Source organism: Chenopodium album, chromosome 16 (genome assembly GCF_948465745.1).
Source record: "Chenopodium album chromosome 16, dcCheAlbu1.1, whole genome shotgun sequence".
NCBI lineage: Eukaryota > Viridiplantae > Streptophyta > Magnoliopsida > Caryophyllales > Amaranthaceae > Chenopodium > Chenopodium album.
Window position 1 is genome coordinate 18,378,541 of NC_137849.1, and position 22,064 is coordinate 18,400,604.

General features: G+C 34.7%; 1 protein-coding gene across 2 annotated transcripts; it reads left to right on the forward strand.

The window, feature by feature from the left end:
- The first annotated feature begins 14,412 nt into the window (after positions 1-14,412).
- On the forward strand, positions 14,413-19,593 carry LOC145586280 (uncharacterized). 2 transcript variants are annotated; one of them, XM_081643067.1, is made up of 13 exons: positions 14,413-14,602; positions 14,727-14,795; positions 14,951-14,996; positions 15,366-15,473; positions 15,575-15,691; positions 16,237-16,474; positions 16,604-16,767; positions 16,857-17,218; positions 17,309-17,408; positions 17,493-17,552; positions 17,715-17,798; positions 17,907-18,029; positions 18,366-19,593. In XM_081643067.1, exons 2-13 carry the CDS (start codon positions 14,788-14,790, stop codon positions 18,666-18,668), a joined length of 1,713 nt encoding a protein of 570 aa, XP_081499193.1. In that variant the 5' UTR covers positions 14,413-14,602; positions 14,727-14,787; the 3' UTR covers positions 18,669-19,593. The 2 variants fall into 2 exon arrangements, with proteins under 2 accessions (XP_081499193.1, XP_081499194.1); XM_081643068.1 differs by lacking the exon at positions 14,951-14,996.
- The last annotated feature ends 2,471 nt before the right edge of the window (positions 19,594-22,064 follow it).

Consider the following 22,064-nt stretch of genomic DNA (forward strand, 5'->3'; position numbering starts at 1 on the left):
GTAAACACCATCAAGGAGGAGTTAAGAAAATATGAAGCTACTATATTCTTGAAAAACTCATCAAAGACAGTGAGGAAAAAGATGCACAAATCAAACTTTAAAGCGAACAAATTGCTGCACTCGAAATAAGACTCGAGTAGCGCCCAATCGAAGAAAGTGAAGGTGATAGCAACGGGTCAGAACTTAGCATGAAGACAAAGTTAAGTTCAAAAAATGAAAGGCCCCATGGTGATTCATTCAGCTTCCAAGAAATCCAAGAGATGATAGGTAATGCTATAAAACAACAGCTCGGCAGAGACGTAGACAAAGAGGGTCACTACAACAAACCTTACCTCAAGAGGATTGACAAGATGAGAATGCCAAAAAGCTATCAACCTTCGAAATTCCGGCAATTTGATGGGATGGACAACCCTAAGAAACATATTGCACACGTCATAGAGACATGCAATAATGCTGGGACCTCGGGAGATTTGCTTGTCAAGCAATTTGTTTGCTCTCTCAAAAGTGTTGCTTTCGATTGGTACACAGATCTTCCTCGAAAATCCATCGACAATTGGGAACAAATGGAGGAAATGTTCCTTAATCGTTTCTTCAGCACTTGTCATTGTCAGCATGACTGAGTTGGCACAAACCAACCAGTCGGACGATGAGCTGGTTGTGGAAACACCAATCGATGGCTAGAATTAAGTCTTCAATGCAAAGATCACTTGTCTGAAACTTCTGCATTCAAGATGTGCATCCAAGGCATGCATTGGGATTTTGCTTACATCTTGCAGGGAATCAAGCCCAAAACATTCGAAGACTTGGCGACTCGAGCTCATGAGATGGAGTTAACGATAGCCAATCGTGAAGACAGATCTGATTAAACTATATCATCAACATCCAAGGGGGGCAAAGATGAAAAAGAGGTCCTCAAAGCTCCTAAGAAATAGCCTAAACTGCATAACAAAAATAAATAAATAAATAAAAATGCAAAAATCACACAAATAAACTACGTTTGGCTTGATCCAAAAGTAAATTTCAATTACTTTTTGGTACGTAGGCATCTTAGGTATACAAAAAATATATTCAAGGGCAGCCATGAAATTAAAAATTGAATTATAAACTACAAGATTGGGGGCAAGTTTTAATTTGTTCCCACAAAGTCGAATGATGTCATTTGAAGATTGGGGAAAGCTTTCAAGAACCAATACTTCACCAAATTTACTGGAAGATCCGGAGAAAGCTACAAGCACTAGAGATTCATAAATTGTCGTCAAACATGGACATTGGAGAAAGCTTCTATCACTATCAGTGCACCAAAATTTTTGATATCTGGAGAAAGCTTCCAAGCACCAGATATCGTCAACTAAAAGTGTAATACCCCGTATTTTACGTATTTTCCTAATTAATTAATTAATTGTTATTTCACAAAAAGGGTATTTTGGTAATTTAACTTCCTATTTGAATTGGAGCCAAAATGATATTTGAATTTTGGCGCCAAAAATATTTTGAAACCTAATTATTATTTTTAGATTTCGGATAAGATTTATTATCCATTTATTTTATTTTAAAAACTGACAGGATAAAGTCGTATCACCTAATCAAAATTAATTCCTAAGTTCCTCTAACTATGCAGATAGGGAAGAAGGGTCGAACCACAGGGAAACAAGTCTTCCTATTCCTAATTAATTAAAATAATCTAAATTATAAAGTAACTAAATTATAGATATGATGAAATTAAACTAAGGGAGATAAAAGTAGGGAGAAATCAATTAATAAAAGCCTAGGGTATAGGTTCACCAATAAATAATATTCCAGGGTAGAACATAATAATCAATCATCAATGCATCAATTAATCAGATCATAAAGGGCTTTTGCTACGTATTACAATCACTGAGTTAATTTACCGGTATTAAATCTCATCTCTCGAATCTTGACTTAACCATTTATAAATTAGTCCGCCTATTGAAACTAAGCCTAAACATCAATTCTCATCTCTCGAATCTCGAATCAATATTGCATAACTCATACAATTAAACCAGGCCTAATCTAATTGCATATCATTAAAACAATCAATAGGAAATTAATCAAGCATTGACAATCAACAATAATGAATTACCCCTTCATATTATTTATGAATCCCCACAAACCCTAGAAAGAAAACTACTCACACATAATTAAATCTAAACTAATCAAAGAAAATAAACAAGACATGATGAAATAAAGAAATTAAATTATTGAAAATAATAGAGAAGAAATCGTTACCAAAGTTAACGGAAATAATGGACTGAATTAAGAACAAAGTTGTTGAGTTGTAGAGAGAGAAAAAAAACAATGAGAGAAGTTTAATCTAAAAACTAAGTAGTGAGAGAAAAGCTAAGAGAAGAGGTCCATTGTATCAAAAAACACTAAAACGTATTTATACAAAGCTCCTCATAATCCTAATTAGAAACTAAGTAAAATCGTCGAAAATCACTCCTCCAAAACACGCGCCCGCTCGGGCGAGGCACCGCTCGGTCGGGCGCGCCTTTTTTTTTCCTTCGTACAGCTCCTCTCACGCCCGATCGGGCGCGAGATCGAGCGAAGAGGGCTTCTCTTCTTCTTCTGCCCCGCCCGGTCGGGCGCGCCTCAGGGCGAGGGCGGCTTAGTCGGGCGAGGCTCTTGGGCGGCTCTTGGACATTCGATTGGGCTTTGATTCTAAGCCCAATCCGGATTTCCCCTTTGGGGCTTTAATACTCGATCCAAAGCCTCGGTATCTCATATGTCGAGCCCTTAATCACCGGTTTGATGACTCTAATCAGCCTTGGGCTACGAAAAGTGGTCGTGCTCCTCCAATGCTCGTAGTTGCTCCATAAAATCCCGGGAAAATTCTCCAAATGTGAAATTCCCTACAAAACTCAACTAAAAGTACGAAAACACTAGAAAACACCAATTAGTAATAAAAGTGGCTCTAAAGAGCCAAAAAAACCACTAATTATGACCAAGGGACGGGGGTAAAACACTAATTAAAATAAACATATCAAAAACTGGATTATTTATATATTTTTTGGATATTTTAATTAAATAAAATTATATTTTATTATTTATTATAAAGGGAAGAAAATTCCTAATTAATTGGTTAAGAATTTTGGGTTTTCCTAGCATGGAAAATCTAATTTTCTATGTTAATTTCATTGGTGAATAATTGGTATTTTATTAATTAATTATTTTATACAATAAATATAATTTACACAATTATTTTTAATTCCTTAAATCTAGCAAAAACATTCCCTAAATACTACCATATGGTCCGAAAATTTGGAGCTATGGAAGCTCAAAATTTCCGGCCACTTTGGTTGGATTTTTGGGTGATTTATTTTGGTAAATTGCATTTTAATTATCTCCTTAAAATCTTTTATTTTCATTAATTCTATTTTTCTATCTCCTACATATTTGATCATCTTATTCTCCTACCTTATATCTCCCTTGATTATTCCCCAAGTAATCTCCCTTACCATATTATTTTTCATGACAACACACCTTCCATATTTTTATTATTCTCAATCACCTTAATATCAAAACTTTTCATATTTCTTTATTCATTTTTCCTAGTAATTCTTAAACTCTTCTTGCCATTATTCTTCCTACATTTTCCTACCATAATTCATGCCTATGCTAGCCTATAAATACCCCTTTAATTCATGAGAAAACACTCAGCCCAATTCTATTAATTCTCTTCTCTCTTTATTTTCTTTTCTTTTCTTTTCTTTTTTTTTTTGGTAAGTAAGAAAGTATTATATTTCTTTTCCTTTTCTCTCCTCCTTGTGCTCCACCACCACCACCGAACACCAGCCACCACCTCCAGTGCCACCTGCCGCCGCTAGCCACCACCTCCAGCCGCCGGCCTCGCACTACCTCTCCTCCTCTTTTCCTTTGGTTTTCTATCTTTTCTTCTTCTCTTCTCTTATATAATTAATTATTATTAGTATGGGGGATTTATAAAAAATTATTATGATAAGTTTTAATTAAATAAAATCAGGTTTTTAATTATGTTTATGAGAAAATCATTTATAAGGTTTATGTATATATAGTTGGGGGTTTTTAATTTAATTTTTGTGATTATTTGTTAACCTTATATTGATTAGGTTATATTTAATTGTAGGGTGTGTTCAATCAAGGTTCTTGAAGTTTTTTTTTGTGTGTGATTTTGCTAGCAAGGATCAAGGTACGTTTAGGTGGCTAGATTCCTTTAAAAGTGATTAATTTGAATAACATGTTTTATATGATTTTATTGGTGATTAAACTAGATTGATTTGAATTATGATTTATGAAATAAAGCATGTTAGTAGGAATTGATTTTAGTATATGTTTTAATAAATATAGTTGAATGATTGACCTTAATATCATGTCTGAATGGTTTAATAGAATTCTGTTTTGTGAAATAAAAGTATGTTTAAATAATTGGTTTTAATAAATAAATTGAGGGTTGATTTTATATCTTGTTTTGATTAATTAAAATTATTATTCATGTTTAAAAAGGTTTGATTTTGAAAGCATGTGGAATTAAATAAAAAGTAGTTTTGATTATATTGGAATTATTGGTTTAAAAAGGGATTTATCGATTTATTGAATTATTATCATTAAAGCTTTACAAGCATATTAGTAATCCCACTATGCGAATTTGGTTGATAACCCTTTGGACTTTTTATGACTAAGTCTTTCCTCAAGAATAGCTTTATAATATAAGGAAACTAGCTTGGCGGGTGTGCACACTTGGGTGAGGAATTGGATTTAAAAAGGAATTGGTTTTACTGGTTATTATTTAATTATTGGCTTATTGAAATTGTTTGAAATATTGGAATTGGTTTTGAATCATGAGTTTGGAATTATTGAAATAATTATTGGAATTGATTTTAAAAGCATGTTTTCTAATAAATTGAGTTTACTTATCTTACACTTATCATACTTAGCATATTTTGCTAATTCATATTTCTTATTTGTTTTGACTCGCCCTGTTTGCCTTAATGGTAAGCAATGTTGAATAATTTCAGGTGGAGTCAATATGTGAGCATATGGAGTCCTGGAAATGTTGTCATCTAGATTAGGAATGTTGGTCTTTGTCTTTATTTATGAGTACTCATGACTATAGTTACTCCCTTCATCCCCGAAAGAACGACCCTTTTGGGCTGATTTCACGGGTATTAAGAAAGTTAAATAAAAAGAAGTAAAAGTATGTTGGAAAGATAAATTTACATGGGGTTTGTAAAAAAAGTAGAGAGAGAAAGTAATAAAGTACATGGAAAAACAAAATTCTATATGGGGAAGCTAATTATGCACAAATACTGTTGTAAATTGGTGGGTACTTTAATGCAAATGGGTCGATCATTTTGGGACTAAAATTAGGCCAAAAGGGTCGAATTTTTTGGGATGGAGGGAGTATTATTTATGGTTTATTAATGAAGAAAGAGTATTGAAGTTTCCGCTGCAAAGTATTGGTTTTATTTAGTAAGTTTGGTAGCATTGCGTAATCACGCGGCGATAATACACCCAAGTCTATTTATACGGTATAATTATATGTTTTTTACTAGTATTTTCGTAGAGGGAGATTTGGGGGTGTTACAAAAAAGTGTTGAACATGAAGATCCGAAAAAGCTAACAAGCACCGATCCACCAAAGTTCTTGAGATCTGGAGAAAGCTTCCAAGCACCAGACATCGTCAACTAAAAGTGTTTAACATGAAGATCGAAGAAATCTACCAAGCACCAGTTCACCAAAGTTCTTGAGATCCGGAGAAAGCTGCAAGCACCCGGAGATTCGTAAATTGTCATCAAACACGAATATTAGAGAAAGCTGCCAAGCACCAATGCTTCACCGACAAATTTTGAAGATCAGGAGAAGGTTGCCAAAGCACCAAAGATCTGCTAAAAAAAAACTAAGGAAAGTCATGTGATGTCATGATCATGATCATCATTAAAAAAAAAAAAAAAAAAAAAACCGAAATGGCAGATGGTATTGCAGCTAGGGCTGTGCACCGGTCCAAAACTGGACCGGACCGGGACCCGAAATCGACTATTTTGGGGACCAGGACCGGACCGGAATCGACCGGTCCGGGTTCCGATCCAACCCTATTTATTCCGGGTTGGTCCGGTTTTCGACTGGAATAGACCGGTTATATATATATATATATATATATATATATATATATACATTTTTAACAACCTGTTTTTGTTTGCGTGCTTTCCTATTTTGCACCTAGAATTTATAAATTACAAGTTTTTTAGAAATTTAAACATAAAATTTAAAATTTTCACCCAAAAAATTACAAAAATACACTTCCGGTCCATTCTGGTTTTTACCCGAACCGGACCGGAAACCCAGAATCGCCAATTTGTGAGGACTAAAAACCGACCCGAAATCTCCTGGTCTGGTCCCAGTCGGTTTTTCGGTCCAGGTCCATTTTTGCACACCCCTAATTGCAGCTACAAAGTTGTTGGTGAAGCCTTTATCAACCTCTCGATCGGATGGGCAAATGTAGTCTGATTTACTTGACATTTGTACACATGGCAAACAAAACATAGAGCTACAAGCTAGACGGTGTAATAGTGAAAATATCGCATGGTTCGTTGCGAATAAAGGCTGGATAGAAGCTCCATTTTTTAGTTGTCATGTGCGTGCATGACTTTGCAAGGCCTGAATACGATTCTGATATGGCAAGGCTCGAGTTCTGAGGCTCAATTATATGACTCCGCAATGTCGAGGTTGTAAGGTCCAATAGGTGACTTCAAGATACAAGATCCATGTTAACGTAAGGCTTCAGTATAGCTCGAATAGTCAACTTATTCACCACGACTCCATGAACCTTAGAAAGACGACTTCTCGCTCCCATAATCAATGACTTCTGCTCCTCCATGTCGACTGACAGGCTAAAGTCGTATCACCAAATCAAAAGTAATTCCTAAAACCACTAACCAATAATAGATAGGGAAGTAGGGTCGAATCCACAGGGAAACAAGTCTTTCTATTCCTAATTAATTATTATAATCTAACTTATTAATAAACCAAAAGTTGTTATTTAAAGGAACTATACTACAAAGAATATGAGTAGGGAGAAATAAAAGTAGGGAGAAATCAAATAATAAAATACCAAGGGCATAGGTTCACCAATAAATAATATTCCAGGGTAAACATAACAATCAATCATCAATGCATCAATTAATCAATCATCAATTAATATTCCAGGGTAAACATCGCTACGTATTACAATCACAGAGCTAATTTACTGGTGTTAAATCTCATCTCTCGAATCTCGACCTAACCACTTATAAATTAGTCTGCCTATTGAAACTAAGCTTAAACATCAATTCTCATCTCTCGAATCTCGAATCAATATTACTAAACTCATACGAATTAAATCTGGCCAAATCTAACCGCATAGCATTAAATCAATCAATAGGAAATTAATCAAGTATTGACAATTAACAATAATAAATTACCCCTTCATATTATTTATGGATCCCCATAACCCTAGAAAGAAAATTACTCACACATAATTAAATATAAACTAAACAAAGCAATTAAACAAGTCATGATGAAAGAGAGATAATAGATAACTGAGATTAAAGGAGAAGAAATCGTTACCAAAGTTGAAGGATACAAGAAATGGAATTAAACAAAGAGTTGTAGATAGAGAAAATAATACTAGAGTTTAAGAGGAGAGAGAGAAAGAGAGAGAGTAAGGAAAAGGGAGAGAATCCTCCTAAACTCGCTTAACAAAAGCGTATATATACTAAACTCGAAAATCCTAAGTTAAAACAACTTAAACGACGCTTAAACATCTCCTCAGAAACACGCGCCCGATCGGGCGAGGCACCGCCCGATCAGGCCCGCCTTTTTTCCTTCGTGGGCTTCCCTTCTCGCGCCCGGTCGGGCGCGCCTTCGGGCGGAGACCCTTGCACCGGGCGGTGACACTTCGGGCTACTTGGACTCCTTGTTTGGGCTTATAACTCGGCCCAAACCAAATATCCTCCTTGGGGCTTTAATCATTCGGTCCAATGCCTCATCTTCTCATAAGTCGGGCCCTTAATCACCGGTTCGATGACTCTAACCGACCTTGGGCTACGAAAGATGGTCGTGCTCCTCCAATGCTCGTAGTCGCTCCATAAAATTCGGGGAAAATGCTCCAAGAGTGCAATTCCCTATAAATCTCAACCAAAACTACGAAAACACTAGAAAACACATATTAGTAATAAAAGTCGCTCTAAAGAGCCAAAAGCACTACTAATTATGACCAAGGGACGGGGGTAAAATACTATATAAAATAGACGTATCAAACTCCCCCAAGCCGAACCTTTGCTTGTCCCTAAGAAAAGATCTCATCAATGAATAAATAAAACATGCCCTACCCCAAATAATCAAAGTCAAGTACAAACGATTCAAGGCAAATCCAATAAACATGCTTCAAAATCAACCAATCTCATCCATCCAATCACTTATCCTCCCTAACAATTGTAAAATAGAGCAAACCACAAGAGCATATAGAATTCAAGACTAGTGCTCACGCACTCAACTCTCATTTATGTGGTGAGTAAAAGATGTACTCGATCGCTCTCCATCCCAACCCCTTTATTGTGAACAATGCCCTCCCAAACTCACAACACTCGTGTGTTTAAAAAGACAAGCACTCAACCTAGTAGTCGACTCGAAATATGTCAAATCATTCCTTGCATTGATAGGCAACACTTTCACATCTACACAACTCTATGCACAAGGTCGGAAGGTCTTTAAAGCTTGTAATGTAAGGCTAGGGGAAAAGGGTAGGAAATATTTGGGAAATGTGAGAGAAAAGTCATGCTTAAGGGAGCAAGTCCTAATAAAACCAAGGTCAAAAATAAATAATGACCAAACATCTCCAACATACTCAACTCCAACAAAAGTTCACAAAACAACCAAATCCATATTTCACAAAATCACTGTCACTTACAACTTCACTCATAAAAATATGATATTAAAGAATTAGAGTGAATAAACAAACTTTGAACTCATTTTTTTCTTTGACTTGATTTTTTTTTAATTCCTTTTTTTTTTAGTAACCTTCACGTAGAACACTTGATCATTGAAACATTTTTTTTCTTTTGCTCTTTTTTTTCTTTTTATCTCACATTGGAATTTAACTTTGAAACACAAATTCTTATTTTTTTTCCAATCACAAAACCAAAGAACAAATTACTCATCTTATATTCCCACATTGTGCAAATTATATGCACACTACAACTCCCTCACCTCACTAACTAAAAGCTCCCCAAAGCCAAGCTTGGGTCTAGTAACCAATGGGGCTAAAAAGGCTTGTAATGTGGCTAATAAAAAACAAAAGGGCACAAGAAACAACATGGGTAGCAAGAAGGGAACAAATGTATCTAATATCGTCTGAAGGCTACCTAAAAGAATGAACGCCTTCGTCCTCCACAATGTGCATAATGGTGAACCATATAAACATTACTCATATTTACAAGCCAATACTCAAATTCATTGACATACCAGGAACTATCACACATTCCTAACCAAATCAACTAGTCAAGCACTATATTCACAAGTAGTTGGACAAAATTGACGCATGTTAGGATATCTAAGCAATCAAAATTCAAATCATGATCAACAAATCCACAATGCTCATCGTCATATACCATGAATCGAAACAAATTTTTTCAAGTATGGGGCACAGGGAAGCATGATTTACAATTCATTGGAACGTATTTTTGGATTTTTTTGATTTTTCAATTTTTTTTTCAAATAGGAAAGCACTAACATTATACTAGAAAGCAATAAAAAAAAACCATACCTCAATCTGAAATTTGTCGTATACGGACCTTTTCTCCCCCCCCCCCCCCGATCGGGCAGGGGTTCGCCCGATCGGGCGAAGTTAAGGCCACTATCTTTCTTCTTCTCGCGCCTGATCGGGCGAAAATTCGCCTGGTCGGGTGGATCTTCCGTAGCTTGTACTGGAGGTTCTTTATCATTAATTGCAAAGGGCACCTCCTTAGGCTCAAATTGCCTTGGTTCCCCACTCGACTGAGCCAATACTACTCGATCAGGTGGGACTCTGATTAAGGGATCAATTATCGCAACCTGTTCACCTTGCTCCTCGTGCTCATCATCAAAACCAAGCCCTTCACAATATAGAGCTCGTTCTATTGCATCCACTTCTTCCTTCCATGTCTTAGTTTTACCTGTAGAAGATGCAACACAAGATACCGCCACCAAGGGATCTTTAACAAGAGCTTGGGGCTCATTAGAACAATTATTTTCAACCACATCAATGCATAAACACTTATCCTCAATCATGGGGCTTTTAGGGGCATTATTCAAATTAAAAACAATATTGTCATCCCGTACTAATAGTGTCAATTTGCCACCTTGTACATCTATAATTGCTCCCGCAGTATTAAGGAATGGTCTACCCAAAATGATTGGAGTTTGCAAATCCTCAGCCATATCAAGAACAACAAAGTCAACAGGCTAAAGTCATATCACCTAATCAAAAATAATTCCTAAAACCACTAACTAATAATAGATAGGGAAGTAGGGTCGAATCCACAGGGAAACAAGTCTTTCTATTCCTAATTAATTATTATAATCTAAATTATTAAGTAACCAAAAGTTGTTATTTAAAGGAACTATACTATGAAGAATATGAGTAAGGAGAAATAAAAGTAGGGAGAAATCAAATAATAAAAGACCTAGGGCATAAGTTCACCAATAAATAATATTCCAGGGTAAAGATAACAATCAATCATCAATGCATCAATTAATCAGATCATAAAGGGCTTTCGCTACGTATTACAATCACAGAGTTAATTTACCGGTATTAAATCTCATCTCTCGAATCTCGACCTAACCATTTATAAATTAGTACCTATTGAAACTAAGCCTAAATATCAATTCTCATCTCTCGAATCTTGAATCAATATTGCTAAACTCATACGAATTAAATCTGGCCAAATCTAACCGCATAGCATTAAATCAATCAATAGGAAATTAATCAAGCATTGATAATTAACAATAATAAATTACCCCTTCATATTATTTATGGATCTCCATAACCCTAGAAAGAAAATTACTCACACATAATTAAATATAAATTAAACAAAGCAATTAAACAAGTCATGATGAAAGAGAGAGAATAGATTACTGAGATTAAAGGAGAAGAAATCGTTACCAAAGTTGAAGGAAACAAGAGATGGAATTAAACAAAGAGTTGTAGATAGAGAAAATAATACTAGAGTTTAAGAGGAGAGAGAGAAAGAGAGAGAGTAAGGAAAAAGGAGAGAATCTTCCTAAACTCGCTTAACAAAAGCGTATATATACTAAGCTCGAAAATCCTAAGTTAAAACAACTTAAACGACGCTTAAACTTCTCCTCAAAAACATGCGCCCGATCGGGCGAGCCTTTTTTCCTTCGTGGGCTTCCCTTCTCGCGCCCGGTCGGGCGTGCCTTCGGGCAGAGATCCTTGCACCGGGCGGTGACACTTCAGGCTACTTGGACTCCTTGTTTGGGCTTGTAACTCGGCCCAAACCAAATATCCTCCTTGGGACTTTAATCATTCGGTCCAATGCCTCATCTTCTCATAAGTCGAGCCCTTAATCACCGGTTCGATGACTCTAACCGACCTTGGGCTACGAAAGACGACCGTGCTCCTCCAATGCTCGTAGTCGCTCCATAAAATCGGGGGAAAATGCTCCAAGAGTGCAATTCCCTATAAAACTCAACCAAAACTATGAAAACACTAGAAAACACATATTAGTAATAAAAGTCGCTCTAAAGAGTCAAAAGCACTACTAATTATGACCAAGGAACGGGGGTAAAATACTATATAAAATAGACATATCATCGACTCTGTGATTGAAGAAAGATGATGGTACTCCCTGAAATGAAGGTAGATCCCAAACCTGGACAAAAAAAAGTCATCGCCAAGGCATCGACAAATACAATGAGTTTTGTGGCGTGGCACTAGCGGCTCCTCCATGGCATCAAAGTCGTAGGTGGTGTGGCGTGGCTCCAGCGGGTCCTTCATGGCATCAAAGTAGGTGTTGTGGCATGGCGTGGTGTTGCGGCGCGGCATCAAAGTATGGTGGTGTTGTGGTGTGGCTTGAGTAGCATTGATTGAGTTCACCTCTTAAGCTCTTCCTCGTCATGAGTGGAAGTATCATTGATGTTTTGGAATTTGGTACATATTTATAGCCACAAGCCCGCATATGATGATAATGATAATTGTCGACATGATAAAGATTACTATGTTGCTAAACTTATCATTATTGGTTGTTGAGATATAATTGCATGGGTTTAATCTATTAAACTTTCAAGTTTATCCTTAAACAAAAAAGAAGAAGTGGGGAAAGCATGCATGAAGATGCGCATCTCGTGAAAGGACTTCGAAGTTTATCCCCAGGATGGCCAAGAATATCTTTGTCATAAATAAATTGAAATAAAAAAAAAAAAAAAAAAAAAAAAAAACATAGAATGAAAAGAAAATAAAATGAAAATTAAGCCAGTGCGCGTGGCTTTAGATGCTGTTGAAGCCAAACTCATCTTCAATATAGTTGGAGCCTTTCATGGAAATTGGTTTAGGAGCTTTATCCCAAGTAAAAAAATAAATAAATACAAAAAGAAAAAGGGGTTTGCATGCAGTAGCCTTTTACGTGGCTATGGTTAGGGAAATTAACAACCCATATGATGAGAACTTATACTATTAGCTAGCTACAGAAAGCAATTCTTATTTGCTTGTAGTACTTGATTTGAATGCTAAGCTACATACGGAGTGTCAGAGTTCAATATCTTTTCTTAAGAGTTTCAAGATTCAATCACAATCAAACACTTCACCAAACTCGTGTCCATGACTGATCTCGAAGGGGGCAATTTGTACGCACGTAAAATTGATATAAGTGGCACATCAGATTTTATACGGGTCAAAAGTCAAATTGTTGACTCAATGTGGTTTGACTATTTATTTAAATTAATTAATTTGGGTAAAATAAATTAAATTAGCCCATTTTGATTAATTTAAATAAATTTTCATTTTGATACTTAAAGTCCAATAAATTGGTTAGGCCATTATAAATGGGTTGTATTGTCAAGCTCAATTTCTAACGTACATCAAACCCTAACCCTAAGGTGTTCCCTCACTCTATAAATAGAACTCTTTCTACTTTATTTGACAGGAAAATCTAGAGAAAACAAGGAGAATAAAAAATACAGAAAAAACCTCTTAAATATTCTAAGCCTCTCCGGAGAAAACCTCCCAAATACTCTAAACCTTTTTAGAGAAAACATCTCAGAACCTAGAAGAACAACAAGCATTCGACGTGCTATTCTACTTTAGAAGATCACCCGTGAAAGAGATCAAGCCTCGACGGCCCTCAACACGAAGGAAAAGAAGAACTTCGAAACATCAAGAATATCACCAGTTCAACCTCTACATCATATAGTCATTGATCGAGATCAAGCCTCGTCGGCCCTCAATCAAGAATTCAAGTCAAAGGTCTACATCAACATAAGTCAAAGTTGTGCATCAAATCTTCGATTGAGATCAAGCTTCTATGGCCCTTGTTCAAGAATCAAATCAATCCGTGAATTATGTCAAGTCAAAGCGGTGATCGAATCAGAGGAGCAAATTAGAGATTGTACCCATAAATTCTCAAATTAATAAATTAACACTTTGTTGCATTTGTTTTGAATGTATATTTTGCAGATTTAAAATTTGTGTTTACAGTGTCCACATATCCTAGTCATTATAATGTAGAGACAATTGTGCACCCCATTAATATGTATGAAATATCTAAAATACCCCTTGTTTTGTTAATTTATTAGATCAAATTGTATTATCTCGTACTAAGCTAAACTTGGTCTAGTGGTAATGTTTGTCACTTCAGGGATCAAACCCCACTAGAGGCAATTTAGGGTGGGGATTTCCTTACCCTTCTCCCCTCCACTCCCAAATTGTCTAGCCCACTAACCTGGATCAAGTTGGATTTGTGAGAGGTTCCGACCCGATAAGGCCCTTCTTCTTACCTTAAATAAAAAAATAATTGTATTATCTCGTTTAGTTTTATATTAATTTGTCACATCTTAATAACTTTACTATTAATTTATCGTCGGTGATAAATTTTAAACTAATGTGTCGTTAAGGTACTAACTTTTATACCAACATGATCAATTCCCCTAACTTACAAAATCTAATTCCAATGTCCAAATCTAGAGTTAGGAAATTCAGATGACCAACCACTCAAAAAAAAAAAAAAAAAATAATAATAATAATAAGAATAATAATAAATAATAATATTCAATGTAGTTTCAAATGCGAAAATGCCAATTTGTCACATTACTGAAACTATATAATATAAACTTTTCTTATAATAATAATAATGTTTGCTTAGCTAGAAGTGCCAGTTAGCCACATTCCTCCACCTCTCCTCATCACTTCAATTCTCTCTCTCTCCTCTTTCTCTCTGGAAATTCAGCTCCTTAAACACACTCTTCGAGGACAATCCTACTCAACCCAATTTTGCTTTGCTTTCCTAATTTTAATTGTAAATTTTACCCTTTTCAACTTTCCCGCTCCTTCACATTTTCTTTAATAATGCACTTCATGGTAATAATATTTTGAGATTATAATGCATTTAATGTCTTCACATTTTCATACTATTGATTTTTTTTTTCTTCTATTTTTTTGTTTACTTTAATCTATTTATTTTTGCTTTGAAATTATTTTTCAGTTGAATGTGGTGATTTATGAGCTTCAGCATTGAGAGATGAATCATAAACTTCTAATGAAGCATGATCAAGTAAATTACTAAATCTCTTTTTTTATTCAATCTATTTCTGAGTTGGGTTTCGGAATTTAATCCAAATGGTTGATTTAATTTGATCAATTTCTTGTTTTAAGTAGTTCTGAAATTAGTCCTTTTAACTTCAATTTGTTGTGATTTTGATACAATAGAAAAAGATATTTGTGGACGCCCACAAGAGATAAATTCTTAGTTCAGGTAGTCGACCCATCTTTTTTTTTTCATTCACGAATCGGTATTGTAGTTGTTATTCTTCAAGTGGTTGTGATTTTATCAATTTTATTTCTTTTTTCTTTTTCTTTAATTGTCTTTTTAGCATCATTAATCCTGAAGTATAGAAAAAGTGATAATCCATGCATTTTATCAGTAGTGGGATGTTTGCCTTTCTTTTCATTTATCTCTTAGCTGTCTTTTTTTTGTGGGTCATTCTGTTTTTAGAATCTATTCTTTTCTTGATAAGTTAATAATAGTAAGGAAGGAATTTCACCTTATATTATTACAAATTATTTTTTTTCACACCTAAAATTTTTTCACTTATCAGTTATCACTACTTGTTTGATGCTGCAGTATCAGAAGAAGCAAGGAATGCTGAGGAGTAAGTCAGTGGAACCTCACAAACCAACCTTAATTCGACGAATTTCGAGTAGAGAGCAAAAATTGGCTTTACTTCAAGATGTATGAATCTAATGTGTGATTTCAGTTCTTCTTTTGGGTTATATTTGCTGATCAATGTTGCTTTGATGCTTAGAAAGAGTTGATTTTCCAATGTATTTCAGGTTGATAGGTTGAAGAAGAAACTGAGGCATGAGGAGAATGTACATAGAGCTCTTGAACGGGCATTTACTAGGCCTCTAGGGACTCTTCCTCGTCTTCCGGCCTACCTTCCTCCTTATGTTAGTTCTGGATCATATCTGATGATATATTTTGTTAACTCAGTTCATACTCTTGCTTATATATGCTGTTTTTTTTACCTGTTTTTGATCGAATGCTATTTTGGGAGCTCTATTTTAAAAGGAAATTATGATTTTGCTGGGTTATTTTTTTTTTATTTTTTTTGTTCACTTGTTTCTGTTTGCTTTATTGCTGTTTCTTGCAGATTATTTTTATTAAACCTTTGATTAGTCTGTTTCAAGATAATGCTGTAGTACAGTATTCATCAAAATAATTAGTCCAAGCTGTATGATGATGACAACTCTGCATTGTGAATAGGCTGGCTAAAACCATTAGATAAGGCTTAAGTTATTGACCTTATTGTTGAATGGAATATGTAACATGATAAGATCGAAGAATTTTTTATTTTTTTGTGGTGAGGGGGAGGGTTGGGGGTGCAATGTAGTTGAGGAGTTTAATTCACTGGTGTTTATTACATGCCGGGGTCTTCAACAATAGAGTTGGAAGTGGTCCTAATGAAAGTGTTGCTATTTTTATTATTTTCCAGACCCTTGAGCTTTTGGCTGAAGTTGCTGTTTTAGAGGAAGAGGTTGTAAGGCTGGAAGAACAAATTGTACGTTTTAGGAAAGGTCTGTATCAAGAAGCAGTAAATACTTCATCCTCCAAGAAGAATGAAGAAAGCACAAATAATTCAAATGAGTCATGTCCTAATGATTCGACGGATGATCCGAGGAATGTAGCCCAAGATGAAACTAACTTTATAAGTTCTTCTAAGTCTGAAATTGGTAATCAATTCATGCTTAATTATGAATAGTATTTAGTTCCTGTTTTTTTCATTCTCAGTCACTCCCCCAGAATGAAATGTTGGAGTCTTAAATGCTTAAAAATTAAATATTTTTTGTGCTGTTGTATAGTTTTAGATGATGGGGGAGATAAAGAAAATCAATCATGCTGTAGCTCGACAAAAAACAAGCTGAAATCACCAAACCGGAAGTCACCGATAGTGAAAACTCCCACTAGGAGACTTTCCTTTGAGAAGAAAACACCAGAAAAGTGTTCAGATGCTCAGAAATCTCAGGTTAGTGAGGGATTCAAGATATATTATCTGTTCCATTTTAAGGCAGAATGAAAAGTGAAATAATCAAAATTTGGGTTCTGAATTTTCAGGTCTATTGCAGAAATGACAGCCAAGATGATGCAGAACCTAGCCCCCCTGTTCTTCAAGATGAGCGGAAATTGAGACATGAAAGTCCAAATGCAATATCTGAGAATATCCTCAAGTGCTTATTGAGCATTTTCTCAAGAATGAACACATCGAAGAATAGGTTGAGCATGGAAAAGTTTCCTCCCTCTGCTGCATTCTCCTCTCCAGACAAAGACGGTTACATTGAACTCCAGGATCCATATGATACATGGCCTAGATTTGGTAGAAGAGATATTGGTCCGTACAAAAATCTGTACGCAGTTGATGCTCGTTCACTTAGTGCAAATAGAACAACAAATTCTTTATTCTTACATCGTCGACTAAGGTAAGTGTATTCAGTTTTATGCTTATTATCTTTACACTGTAATTAATGGTTAGCTCACTGTGGGTATTGGTAAACCATCTGCATCTTCAGAATACTCATCGCGAAACTTGCCACTGTCAAACTGCAAAGGCTCACGCATCAAGAAAAGCTTGCTTTCTGGATAAATGTCTACAATTCATGCATGATGAATGTATGTACAGCTTATTTTCTTGAACACATTATCCATGCCAATTATGTTATAAGACTATGACATAAGCTTAATTATTTGCTTCAGGCATATCTTGAACATGGAATACCAGAAAAACCAGAGACAATAGTTGCACTGATGCAAAAGGTACTGGAAGCTGCCTTTCCTTAGCTTAGTTGTAACAATAGCATGTGTACTTGATCATATTGTCTTGTTCTGCAGTGATATAGGATGTTAATATGCTGCAAGTGTGTTGTAGATCTAGATATATATCCCTTCGCTTATCTGTAATTCCATGACTTTCTGCAGGCAACAATAAATGTGGGGGGACACCAGTTAAATGCTATAACAATTGAACATTTTGTTCTGCGTTTACCTTACCACTCTAAATTTGTAAGTCAAGTCTCTTTCACCATATTTACTAAATTTGTTTGTGGTCTTTAGTTGCAGTTACAATATCCTGATCATTTACAATAATAATTGATATATACTTCTCTTCAGACTTTCACGAAAGGATCCAAAAAAGATGAGATGTTGATGGTTGCACGAAGCACCTTTGGGTTGGAGTTATCTGAACCATTGGTTACATTCTCGCTCTCTTGTGGAAGCTGGTCCTCTCCCGCTGTAAGTTCTCAAAAGTCAGATGATTTACTGCTACTAACCAAACTCCAGAGAGATAACTGAATATTTCTGATAAGAGTCATTAGATCTGCAATTCATAGCTCCCTCTTTTTTTAGTCAGCTCGAGTTCTGATTGAATTTACTATCCTTACAAACTAATCATTCCTTACCTAAAGACAATACAATATCTAATATGAGTGTTAAAAAATGTTTGTAGCCTATTTACTGACAACTGAAGAGGCTTTTTCTTAAGACCCTCGGTAGTTCATGACATTTTATACCATGGGTACTTTGATTTCTTTCATGCTATTTCTGAATTGTTTTGACATATTGTAACAGGTCAGAATTTACACTGCTGCTCATGTAGAAACTGAGCTAGAAGTTGCGAAAAGGGAATACTTACAGGCAGCTGTTGGTATTTCGAAAAATAATGAATTGATCATCCCAAAACTTCTACAATGGTATCTACTTGACTTTGCAAAAGACTTGGATTCATTGCTGGACTGGATTTGCCTTCAACTCCCTATGGTGCTCAGAAAAGACGCTATGAAGTGTCTTGAAAGAGCTAAAAGCGAACCTCTTTCTCAAATTGTCCAAATTAGGCCCTATGAATTCAGTTTCAGGTATCTGCTGCACAGATGAAATAAACTCACAATTTTTTCCCCTATCTTTAGTGTTCTTCATAGGTATTGGTCCGATTACGAGTGTAGTTTTTAGTGTATACACAGCCAGAATGCATAAAAATAACTGTAAGATCGTTCTTCTTCCCCCTCAAATATCTGTAAGATTCAGGGTGTATTCTGTTCTTCATTTTATTTTTGTCACATTGAAGGCATAGTATTAAGAATTTGGTTTGTTTCTGAGTTGCCCTCTCAATAAAGTTGATTTATTCTGGGTAGTGCACTGAAATTTCTCTGCTAGAAAACTTATGAAAAAAAACTTCAGACGATTGTTAAGTTAGATAGGTTAAAATTTCCTTTGTTGAGAAGAGTCTCCTATGATGTAGTTTCTTCTTTCCTTTACTAAAATAAGAAGATTATTGTAACAGTGTGTTTCAAATCTTAAATCAATTCAATTGAAAATTCTATGGTAGTCAGCCTTAAATGACTATTTCTATGGCCAACTACTAAAAGGTAAAGCTTTGGATGGAGATACCTAAGACTCGAGATTGAATTTAATTCTCGAGGAGAGAAAAAATTAATCGAATAATCTGATAGCATGGTAGGTATGTTATATGAGGAGATGGCTTAAGGGTTTGAAAGGTCTATTTAATTGTTGAAAGACTTGGGTCATTGCATGTGGGACTGATAATGGGTCCAGATTTTCATATAGTGCAAGGAAAGCTATCAATCAACTGCTGGATATTTCTTGTCCTAAGGTGATGAAATTGGTAGATTACAAAACTTTTTTTTTCGTTTACATATAAACTTCGGCCTTATTTTGTTTTATTTTCTCATACATTGTATTCAATGATAATTATTGTGCATGAGACGAGCTTGAAAACAGTTTGTACTTGACTCAATAAGTTAATGAAATTACCCGTTGTAAAATGTTTTTCAGTTTTGCATTTTGCTCGATCTCTGGTGCAACCCTTTGGTCATGAATATCATTTTATGTATCAGTAAAAATTAATTTTTATCTATTAAAAAATTATTATTATATTTTATTTTTATAATGTTGCGGTGAAGTATTTAAAAAAATAAATAAATAAATTTGCGCTGAAGTGAGCTTATTTAATCTTCCAAGAGTTAGTTAAATCATAATTTTTAAATATTAAGCACATTAAAAAATAAATGTGAAGAACTTTAAGAATTAGTTGAAGTATCATATAGGGTTATCTTATGCATGTATTGTTCATAGAATATCCAATGATTTCAATATTTATCTTTATTCTTCTCATCTTGCTTTAATAGTACCGTAATGATTCAATGTCGAGCACTTGGTGCCTTTATCGTCATGTGCTTGGTGAAGAGTATCGGTAGTCCATGGATGTGGATCGAAATAAAATAAAATTATATTTACACTAACTATTAATTATGGGACAATTTTACAATAGCTACAAAAATTTTGTAGCCATTTTAACTTTATAATTTTTGACCATTCATTTTTAAAACTAAATGTACACCATTCATTAAGTTGACCAAAAATATTTAGATAAAATGTTTTAATTTGTAGCTAAAGCAAATACTCTTTGCCTCTTCCATCCCCTCTAATTTCATGAATTACGATGTCCACTCATCTCTAATTCAAGGCTTAAAGCTATTTACATGGCTAATTAACAAAACAGCATTCACGTCTTTATTTTATTTGCCGGTGTAATGGGCATTCTTAATTTGAGTTAAAGTTCTTTAACATGATATCTTGATTTGCAAAATTAAAATAGGCATTCTTCATCATTGAATATGTATTATTTCAAGCTTTTTGCCATGGCCGAAAATCAAAACCGTGTTCAGATTTTCAATAACCCAGAAATGATTTGAAATAGATGATTTGAGAAGCAAAAAAAAATTAAAAATTGATTTTTTTTACATGATATACAATCTTGATTTACACCAGCCACATCTTGGTGAATTAGTGTAATAAGCAACTTAATCACCATGAGAATGATATGAATATTTTATATTTGGATGTACGTACTTCTACCATTTTGCAGTTTTTAATTCCATTTCTCTAAAGAAAGCAGTTATTAACTTTTTTTTTTTTTTTGGTGCAATCCAGTTATTAACTTTTTATTTTATCAAAGGTCAAAATATAAAAAATAAAAATAAAAAGGGATGAACAAGATTAATCCAAAGAAATAAAGAGTTGAGATATAATTTGAAGTGTTAACTAGAGACGATTGGATGAACAACCGTGGGTACCCTGTCAAAATTCTCGAAACCAAAACATATGTTTCAATTGGTTCCTCAAACTGGTAATATGAAGTGCCAGCCATTGAAAATTTATTTGGTTGGCGTGTAGCTAAGCATTACATATGGTGATATGAATCAGAAGCATAGATTAATAAGAAGTACAAATGATTTTGATGAAAGAACTAATGATATATAGTTGTCTGAATTTAAATGCCTCTATATATATACCCTTCAAAAAAAAAAAAAAAAAAAATGCCTCTATATATTTTAGCTCTTTCTTGTGTTGTGTTCCCCCACCCCCCCCCCCCCCCCCCCCCCCTTTTACCTTGGAGCATTTTCACATGGCTAGTCTTGCATCCAACGCCATGTGCCTTGGAATCGTAGGATTTAAGCCATCTAATTATAAATTCCTATTGCCTTTATGTTAAGAGTCGACAAAATAAATGAACATCCAATAAAAAAAAGTTTAGAACATAAATCCAAATGATGTTCCATGCACTTTTTGCTAAGGGTGAGTTTATCCCCAGATGAATATATGTACTCCAAACTAATCTGTTTAGTAAGGTCTTTCTATATGGAAATAGACGATACATTTTTTTTTTATGAAACCGTTTATATATTTAAACCTTCTCGTGGTCTTTATGCCTCCAAAATAGAAACCTCGAAGTTATGCCGGTGCCCAAAATTCTTTGATTTCATACAAACTCTTAATTGAAACTTCCAATAGTGGTCGTTTGAAATATAATTACCATAATGTTTTAATGGTAGTCATATGTTTGTTGTCCTTAAAATTGTATTTACAAATTATAATGGGCCATTGATTTGAAACTCTTCTATTGTCTCTGACTTAAAAAAACTTATAAAAATAATCAGCGAACAATTATTCTTGATATTTTTGACAGAGAATGGATGTGAGTTAACCACTAAATTTGGAAGTAATATGCTATGTATAAAAGCAATGTTTAGTGTGTGGAAACTCTTTGGCAATTGCTTCTGTCATCCATGGATCTTGATCCGTTATAATAGTTTTTGGTGGTTTCTTCATTGTATCTTAAAAAGACTATAAATAAATTAATCGTAGTATGTATTATAAGCATGTTTGCAAGTAAATAAGGAGTAATAAAGATAATGCGAGAAGGCAAAAAACTTATGAGTATATGTTATTTGAAAATTTTAAGGGGTATAT

Bases quoted from the DNA above. Each gene is read 5' to 3' on its own strand.
- LOC145586280 (XM_081643067.1), top strand. The intron at 15,692-16,236 runs GTTAGTTCTGGA...ATTATTTTCCAG, and splicing joins CGGCCTACCTTCCTCCTTAT to ACCCTTGAGCTTTTGGCTGA. The intron at 16,475-16,603 runs GTAATCAATTCA...GCTGTTGTATAG, and splicing joins TTCTTCTAAGTCTGAAATTG to TTTTAGATGATGGGGGAGAT.